General features: G+C 34.6%; 1 protein-coding gene across 16 annotated transcripts in view; it reads left to right on the top strand.

Annotated features, from left to right (window-relative positions):
- The window catches only part of Nek11 (NIMA related kinase 11), a 312,014-nt gene that overhangs the window by 78,918 nt on the left and 223,002 nt on the right, over positions 1–10,094 (top strand). For 15 of the 16 annotated variants that reach the window (XM_048794346.1, XM_048794343.1, XM_048794347.1 and 12 more), the window contains one exon: positions 4,548–4,666. The exons of the other annotated variant lie outside the window; for it this stretch is intronic. In XM_048794346.1, coding sequence (XP_048650303.1) covers positions 4,548–4,666 — 119 coding nt within the window. The remainder of the gene's footprint in view (positions 1–4,547; positions 4,667–10,094) is intronic. 16 annotated transcript variants of the gene reach the window in all.

Below are 10,094 nucleotides of genomic sequence, written 5' to 3'. Positions count from 1 at the left end.
GGGGAAGAAACCAAAATGAACTTGCAAATACTGTACTAAGAACTTTTTAAACTGAGATGTGCCATTTCATCAAAAACATTTGGTTTTTATTTGGAACATAGCTTAAGAGAAACAAAGTAATAAATGTTTTTCATGCTGCTGAGTTAAAATAAACAAGAAATTTTGATATTCTGGTGCACACTAAAATTTGAGATACATTAGAAGGATGGAAATATAATAGGGTTTGGAAAAAATGCATTTTGAGATGTAAACTCACTGAATTAATAAGGGAAGCTTTTTAATTTTAAAATGAAGAAATAGGGCAGAATGATATAGAGATGATTTTGTCCTTTGTATATAGTCTTTTAGAATTTCAGCTTTGTTGCATTCAGGCTTCTTCTGAGGATGCTGTACTTTGGTTTAAACTGCTTGTAAGTACTTCTATTGACAACTTTAAAAATGGATTAATTTTTAAAAATCTAATCCTTTCACAACTTTTTCATGGCAATCAAAGATGGGGTTTAGAACACTGTAGTTGAGTCATTCTTTGTTTCTTCAAGGTCTTGATATTTCAAAGTCCATCTGATGTCAGCTAACTAGGGATAGGGAAGCAAGGAGATACCATTAATCTACCAAATGGCAGCTTAGGCTACAGATTTTTTGAAACCTTAGAAGTTAACATCAAAGCTTTTGCGATAACTTTTGAGGGGTGATTTTAGTGAAGGAAAGCATTTTCTGTCAGCCATATAGAGTAAGGGCAACATTAATATTGGTTCAAGTTCAAGTCAATAATCTTCATTAAATTTGTCTTAGCAATAAAAGTCACCATTAAATATTCCTCAAAGACAAAGTTAAGAAACCAAAATGAATTTACAGATACTGTAGCAAGAACGGAAATGTGCCATTTCATCAAAAACATTTGGTTGTTATTTGTAAGACAGCTTAGAGAAACTAAGAAATAAATTATTTTCATATTGCTGAGTTAAAATCAGACTGCTTCACGAAATTTTCTTTCTTTGTTTTAGCAAAGCATAATTTTTTTGTATTCTATCTTATTTAAATCCTTAAAAAATAATCTAGTGTGTTTATTAAAAACATGATAAATGCAAAACAAATAGGTTTTCTTGGAGATGAATATATAAAAGAAAATTGTAGGAGGAACTTGTGTGCAAGGCCTAGCTCTCAGATTAATTTAACCTTTTGGTTTTTCATCTCCCTATTGACTCATTGTCCTCTACTTAATGCTAAGAACTGATAAATTTCTTCATATGGTTCTACTCAGTGGTAAGGAGAAATTTGTGTTATCTCCTTTTGACATTTCACTTTGAGACTTATTATGGAAGATGCATTTCGCCCCCTCAGTAGTCTATACAAGTATTCATGTAGTTAGCGGAAATTGTGCTTTTACTATCAGTGCAAGAAATAGGCACACAACTTCTACTCACTACACGAGAAGAAAGTGTGAAGAGTTGATTGGCAGTAACAATTAATGTCGCACAGAGGGTATGATATCATTATGGCAGGATTACCCAGAGGAAGCAATTCTGCTCACTCACAAAGAAGACAGTACAGAAGTTAAAAAAAAAGTGTAAAAGTTCATATAATGCAGTTTAAAATGACAATAGAAAATGGAAAGCAGTATTGCAATTTGGGGATAAATTTCTAAAAGGAATGCAATTTAATGCACAAATTTCTCCAAATTTCAATATTATTACACTTGGGGCAGATAATTATATCCATGAAGGACATATTTATAGAGATAACTATGCTTGTGCATAGCTTTCCTAAAGTGAAAAGATCAGATTGATACAATTAGCTATCAGTCAACTTCACTGGTATTGCATTTTTTTTTTTTTTGCATTGGGGATTGAACCCAGGGGCACTTTACCACATCCTCAGCTCTTTTATAATTTTTTAAATTTTAAGACAGGGTCTTAGGGTTGCTGAGGGTCTTGATAAATTGCTGAGGCTGGCTTTAAACTTGCAATCTTTCTGCTTCAGTCTCCCAAGTTGCTGGGATTACAGATGTGCACCATTGGTATTTCTTTTTTTAAAATATATCTATATCTATCTATATCTATCTATATATACATTTAGTTGTACACAATACCTTTATTTTATTTATTTATTTTTATGTGGGTGCTGAGGATCGAACCTAGTGCTTCACCCGTGCTAGGCTCTACCACTGAGCCACAACCCCAGCTCCCCCCTGGTATTTCTTTAAGGTCAGTTTTTATTTTTCTCTTCCTCTCTTCTACCTTCCTATCTTTTTTCCTTTTCTTCCTTTTTTGATTTCCTTCTCTCCTTTCTGTTCCCATCTCTTCCCCTCTTTTCCTTCCTTCCCACTCTTCTGAGCTATTCAGGAAGGAGATGAGGATATGTTGATATGTTGATTATTATATTTCTGCCACTGAAGAATTTTTACCATGTTCAGAAAAATCTATGAGATATTGAAAGAAGATTTGTTTTTGTTTTAAACCTTTTTTTTGTTTGAGGGAAAGATTTGATATAGTCCTCTTTGTCAGAAAGCAAAATGGGACTGGAAACACACACACACACACACACACACTACACACACACACACAAGCATCTATACACTTCACTTTTTGTTTGAAGGACTTTCATGTCTACTTTACAGGACATTATAATGTTCTATTGTAAAAAAATGTTTGCACAACTTATAGAAACATGACAATACAGCTTATATTATGCAATAGAATTCTGATACAATTTTAAGAGAGGAGAGCAAAAGTAGGTGTGGAGAATGAGAAGGAAATGATAGTCTTTTGCTAAGTAGTCAAATATTGAATTCACTGTATTTTTGAATTACAATAAACTTTGATCTACTTGGCTCAAAAAAATTCAGAAGGAAACTGCCTGAGCTAGGCTGCAAGCAAATGTTTGATATACTTTTGACTTGTTATGGCTCTGTGTGAGAGGAGAGAAAACACTGAGCAAATATTTGCACAGTATCCTGAAAGGAAATAAAAAATGCATTACAAGTGAATTAGTCAGTTGACCTCATGTTGTTTGATTACAAGTAATTTCAGTTGGATTGTCTCATTGCCTGTAAATGCTTTTCCTTTGATTCTAATAAGGACTCTGCCATAAATAGTTTGTGAGTAGCTTCATGTTTCCTTTCATGATCCCAGTGGACATGGCAAGGACCTCTCTCCCTCTACATGGGGCCTGTGTTTTACATCCTACAAAGACCAAACATAATTGCATTTAACCTATTCTTTCTTCAGAAAACACTTCTCAATTGTCTCTAGTTTCTCAGTGTTATAAAATAAAAGGGACCAGGTATAAGGGTTCTCTAAGAGGAGTTAACACTTATTTTCATTTCTATGGTAATTAAAATGCATAAATACAATCATAATTAGAAAGGATCTTAGACACTGCAGGCAATTTCTAGTTTTGTAGTTTGGATCGCAGTTAGTTTTGGGCAGTAATAGTAAGTATCATAACTTTACCTGTCACCAGTTAATGATAGGACAGAGACTGACTAAAGGCTTACATGATGTGTTTGGGACCCCAAATAGTTCCAACAGTTGTTGTGTTCCTGAAAGTTTTTCTGGAAATAGAAAAAAGGAAAATTCAGTTACCTATACATGTTAGTTTAGATATGTTAAACTCGAATCTATATATAATATAATATATAATATATAGATATAATAACAATAATATAATAACAATCAGTGTTGAATGCATATGGAAGCACCAATTTAGTTTAATCAAAACATCATCACTTTACATTAATGTCACCAATTTGAATTTTATTGACTTACATTTTTAACTTATATTCATGTAAGGGTACTATTTAGGGTTCATATTTAGGTAATGTAATAAAAATGATTTTGGTTGGAGGTATGTGTGTTAATTTTTTCCTGTATAAAGGTTTTACCCTTGAGTGGTGTCAGATAAACACAGGCAGACATTTAGTTTATATTCAGTAGCAACTGATAGTAACTGAATTCCATTCCAGTTTCTGCACAGGTGACTGGGTGTTTTCAGGGAGGATGGAGGGGAGGAGAGGGAGAACTACAGGATCCTGAGCAGAGTTAGAGCAGTAACAGATTACAAAAACAGGAAAATGGAGGTTGGCCCATGTGAAACCCATTGGGTTTGCTCACTGGAGATCATTAAAATTAGTCTTCCATCCTTCCAAGACTTCAGGGAGACAAGGGCCCTATCTTTAGGTATTTTCTGGAATCAACAGTAAACTCTTTTGCTCTGTGTTTTCTCAGGCAAACACTCTAAGGGGGTGGTTCCTGTCATCCTAAGGATAGGTACTTGGATTGCTAGAAATGATATTAGTGTTTCTTCAAATCTTTAGCAGTCAAAGTTGAGGCTTAGTTGAAAAGAGGGCTCATAGGAGCCTGGCTAGAGTTTGGTCAAGGAGGGAATATTAGTGATAGTTACGAGTAGTAGAGTAGTAGTAAGCCTCACTTTTTTATGATAAACAGTGACTGCTATTTATTTACCATTATTAAAAAAGCTTGACTTTAAAATCTTAAGTCTTAACTGAAATGTATGTGAAAGGTGATTTTTTTTTTGTTTTGTTTTAGGGCCGAGATCTGGATTATAAAATTCAGGAATATAAAGGATCTGGGAAAATATTTTCAGAAAATCAAATAAGAGAATGGTTTATCCAGCTGTTGCTAGGAGTTGACTACATGCATGAGAGGTATGTTCATTTGCTCCTGGGGATCAGAATATATTTTAACAGTCAAGTCTGGGTTTGAAAAGTGATTTTTTTGATTAAATTTGAAAGCAAACATCGGAAAGGTAAGTTGCTATAGTGAGACATCTTTTTAAAAATCTTTATTCTTTTTTCTTGAGTAAAGTGTTGAATGATTATATCCAGAGGTTTTACTTTCATAACTTTTATTGTTCTAGAAATCAAATTGGCTCTGAACACAGACAGAAACTTGTATTGAATACATTTCCTTGTATATGACATCTGTGAATTATAATTGATTCTCAGATATCTTAGTAGACTATGAATGCATTGTATATTATAACATGATTAAGTTATAAATTCCTGGGTATGCCACAAATGAATTGTGTGGTCACCTTAGAATGTATTAGTGCACGTTTAGCTGGGTCCATGTCCCAAGTAGAGCTAAGTAACTGATATGGAAGATATTCTTTGGTCTCACAGAGATAAATATTGAGACAGAAAGTCAATTTTGATGTGAAATATCTGATAATGAAGGTCAAAGTATGTTTTATGAGTTTCAGTTATCTAGACCAGCATTTGCTTCAGCATCTCTCCCTCAATGATATATTTTAAAACTTTTTTTATGATTATTCTATAGGTTAAAAGTAAGATATATAGGATTTTAAATGTTTTATAGATCCACAAAATCATACAGATGCAATTGAAAAGGTGAACATACACAGATAAAGTGGATAGTCTGAGGTGCCTGTGGTAACACTCACCTTGGGAGTGATATTATATGTGATAACATTCTTCTTGATCAGAAGTGGTAATTTGTAGGCTACACAAAGGTCTGGCTATTCATGGATATCAGATTGCTTAAATGTGTCATCTTTTTTTTCCTAATAGCATAAAAAGTAATCAAATTATCCTGTAAATTGACATATGTCTTCTGAAACACATGCTTGGTGATGCAGATAGTTACTGATTCATTGACAACTCATAGCAATCATTGGGCTAATGTCAAAATGTCCTGAGACAATTATGAATAAGTATAAGAATTACCTTTTAATAAACTACACAAAGCTGCTGACTGTAGACTTCCATGCACATATAGTCATATTGATGTTCCTTTTTGTTTTAAACTACTTCCAGTTATGCTGTTAACTTATAAGGAAAACAACTAAACACACACACACACACACACACACACACACCAAGACTATGGCTTTCATATGCAAAACATAAAACTGAAATCTAGTTGATTTAACAACCCCCCAAATTTTTGATGCACTTGAGGCTGCTTAGTAATTATGTAATAATTAAATAAATAAAATGAGAAATAAATAATTAAAATAAATGAATTTAAAATAAGCTTTAAAAAGAGAGGATTATATTTTTGTAATCCTTCAATATTCAAAGAATATCATTAAATGCAACTAAGTATTTGGATATTTGTGGATCTGTGGATCAGAAATACCATCCTTTGTGATTTAGATAACAAATGATGGTGCATTTTATTTATTGCTATTACAACAATCAATTATTGTAAAGTTTTTATGTATAGGTGGGGAAATGCCAATTTTAAATTTAGGTTCATTTATTCATTCACTACTTAGTTATAAATTAACAATAAATTCTAATCTTAAAGAACTGTTAGTAAACTAGCAGAGATAAAACTCATACTCATGTAGCTATAAGCCCAGTGGGTGCCCAGGATTCATTGTCTTTACTACGTAATAGATTATGAACTTGGGTAAGTTTCATAATCTTTCCAAGCCTTTGTTTCCTCATCTATATAATAGGGATAATACTGGAACCCTCCCTGCTAACTTTGTAAGGCTAGATAATAGATAATATATATTGAGATATTATACATTTTAAAAGATTACAAATGGTTAAGCTCTATGTAACTTCTTGAAAGAGCTGGCATCTGATATAACATAGGTTTGGAATATGGTGAAAGATGGGTCAAGAGCTTTCTTGGTTTGGGGGACAGAGTGAGCAAAGGCACAAAGATGGGAAACTGGCACTTTTAGAGTGAGTAGTAGTGGTTCAGTTAGAAAGGCTCTTGGAGTGCATGAATGAATAAAGTTATGGACAAAGGTAGGTTGAGATCAAGAGAGCTTTATTTTGTAGCATACACATTGTATGCCACAGGAGCCTTTTGAATGGAGCTATGTGACCAGCATTTGCTTCAGGAAGATTAGATGATAAATTATGAGGAGAGAGGGAACTTTGGTTATTAACTGAGTTTATAATATCCATGCATGAGTTTATGAGACCTGAACCAAGGTGGCAGCAGTGTGCAGGGTTGGGAAGGATTAGAATTAACTAAAATTAAAATGATTGGACTTGAAATTTAAATGGTTATGTGAGATGTGGTAGAAGAAAGTCAAAGATGAATCTGAGATTTTCTGCCTGGTTGAGTGATAAGTTAGATAGTTTTGAAACAATGGTGTTGAGTTTAATTGTGAATATGTCGGAAAGAACATAGAGAATGAGGGAAAGGAGGAGAGAAAAAGAAAGTGGGGTGATAAGGGAGTTAGAAGTGAGGTTCTAGGTCTTGAGGAAATATCAAGGCTTGTCTTTGTTTGGGTTCCTCTAATATCAGAGTCCTGAAATGAAGTCTGGTGTATAAGTAGTTTATTTGGGAGATGATGTCATGAAGCAGAAGCCAGCATGTGGGAAGAGTGAGACAAAGAAGTGAGAAAAGCTATACAGGGTGTTGTATTGCGCTGGTGCTGCTGTAGGTGGAGAGATCAGAGGCAGGATTCCTCCATGTGTATTTTGGGTTTTGGATTCCTCTTTTTGCATTCTCTCAGGGATTTTTAAAAAATTCTTGACCATATGTAACTGTTGTTTCCTAGCACCATTATGAGTTCCCTCTTGTGTAATATTTTATATTTTGGGGAATTTTGAATGGGACAGAGAAGGCAAGTGTTTTCATCTTGATCCAAACTCCAGAATAATTCTTAAATGGAGAAATGCTGTATATTTTTATAGTCATAAATATATGAACTAATTTTACTTCTGTTATTTTTTCAATATTTAATTTAGTATTTAAGATATAGTTCCTTCAGAAAATAAGCACACTTAATTACTTGTTTTAAAAACCATTTAAATCCAAACAAATGATTTTTTTTAGCATGTGGCATAAACGCCTATAAATAATGATATTAGGATCCAGGAAAAGTCACTGTTCACTAAAAGTTACCTTGTGAATGTAGCAACAAAACTCATTCCTAAGATGGGGAATCATGCTGTGTTAATAAAACTCAATGTCTCCTCTTTTTTCATATTGCATTTTGTCAGTAGTGGGTCATCTGCATGTCTGTTCTATTATTCATATTATTATTCATATTATCATATATTCATATTCTATTATTATGCATGTCAGTCTTATTATTCCACCCAAACCGGAAGAACCAGCTCCTAATTTGGACTTGCTTTTCTCATGGCAGAGGGACAAAGGAGAGGGCAACATTCAATGGCTCTTAGAGCTTTTGTTCAGATATGACAATAGTCCTTTATGTTTCACATGCCTTTGCCCAGGGAAAGCCATGACCAAGTACAATAGCAGAGGGGTGGGGATGACTTTACCTCCCAAAGGGAGCATTCACTGCAAAGTACAAAAGGTGTGAATATTTGAGAACAAAAATATAACTTACTATAACGTTTCACTCAGCTTTACATCTTTCAGGCTATAAGCAATAAAAATAGGTCTGTCTACAAAGCATTACTTTAGCTTTTTTCTTATACAGTTTGTAGTATATATTAAAGTATATTTTGAAAATTACATAGATTGCTTACATAGGAGTTAAAGAGATTACTTCAGAAAGAATACATTCATATGAAGAGGTTAGATTTGCCAACTCTTGCTAATGCACTGCAAAATATTTTAGTGCATTTATGGTTAATTTTATGTCAACTTGAGTGGGCAACAGGGAGCCCAGATTAAAAACTGTTTCTGGGTGAGTCTTTGAGAGTGTTTCAGGGTAAGATTAGTGTTATGGTTTGGCTATGAGATGAGCTCCCTGTCCCAAGCTTCTTTGTTAATGCAGGAATGTTAAGAGGTGAAATGATTGGATTGTGAGAGGTATAACCTAATCATTTTGAATGCACTGGGTGGTAACTGTAGCCAGGTAGGGGTATGGCTGGAGGAGGTGAGTTACTGGGAATATGCCCTAGAATAGTACATCTTCCCTAAAGCTCCTTCCCCCTTCCCTCTCTCTGCTTCCTGGCTGCCATGAATGGAGCAGCACTCCTCTACCACACCCTTGACCATGGTGTTCTCCCTCACCTTAGACCCAGAGCAATGGACTCTGTAGACCACGGACCAAACCTAGGCAACGGTAAGCCAAAATAAACTTTACCTCCTCCAAGTCATTCTTTTTCACCTGTTTTGGTCACACCAGTGAAAGTTGACTAACATAATTAGCATTTGAAACAATGTACTCAATAAGGTAGATCTATCTTCTTCCCCAATATGAGTGGAAATCATCCAGTCCATTAATGGCCTGAATAGGACAAAAGATGGAGGAAGATGAACTTACTCCTTTTTTACTTGTCTCACTGTTTGAGCTGGAATAACTCATTTTATCTCATCTCATCTCATCTCATCTCATCTCCCAACTTGTACAGGGATTTACACTTTAGCTCACGTGGTTCTCAAACCTTCAGACTCAAACTAATTGCCTCATTGGCTTTCCTGACCCTCCAGCTTACAGATGCCAAATTATGGGGCTTCTCATGTTCCATACTTGCATTATTTATTGTATTCATAAATAACATATTGGTTTTGTTTCTCCGGAGGACCTTGACTACATAGTACCAGAGGAGATAAAGACAACCCTGAAAAAACTAAGGGGAATAAGATAACAAGAAGAAATGAAGATTTTGTTCACAACTTTGTAGCTCCCCTGCACTCATTTTAATTTGGTTTATTTTTATATTTGGAATATTCAAAACATGTAGCATATGGCATAAACACATAAATAATGCTGTTAAAAGCTGAGAATAGGGCTGGGACTGTAGCTCAGTGGCAGAGCACTTGCCTAGCATGTGTGAGGCACTGGGTTCAAGCCTCAATACCACATAAAAATAAACAAATAAGTTCTGTCCATCCACAACTACAAAAAAAAACCTTTTTTAAACAAAGCTGAGAATAATCACAATTCAATAAAAGCTATTTTGAGAATGTTGAACAAATCTTACTCTTGTTGAAGAGATGTGGAGTTCCTTAGACTCAATTTTTTAAGTTAAAAGACAGAGTAGCCGCTCTGTAGTGAGTTCATTTCCTAGTAGTCTTGAAGCCTTACTGAATTTGGCATTTTCACAGTGAGGAGACAGCAGGTTGGACACTTTACCTAAGGTGACTTCCTCATCTCTCCTAGCCCCTCATGTTGGTGAGGTATTGAGGTAGAGTGGCTAAAATAGTCTCTGGGTGGGG

Source organism: Marmota marmota, unplaced genomic scaffold (genome assembly GCF_001458135.2).
Source record: "Marmota marmota marmota unplaced genomic scaffold, marMar, whole genome shotgun sequence".
NCBI lineage: Eukaryota > Metazoa > Chordata > Mammalia > Rodentia > Sciuridae > Marmota > Marmota marmota.
This window is presented reverse-complemented; position numbering and strand designations above follow the sequence as displayed.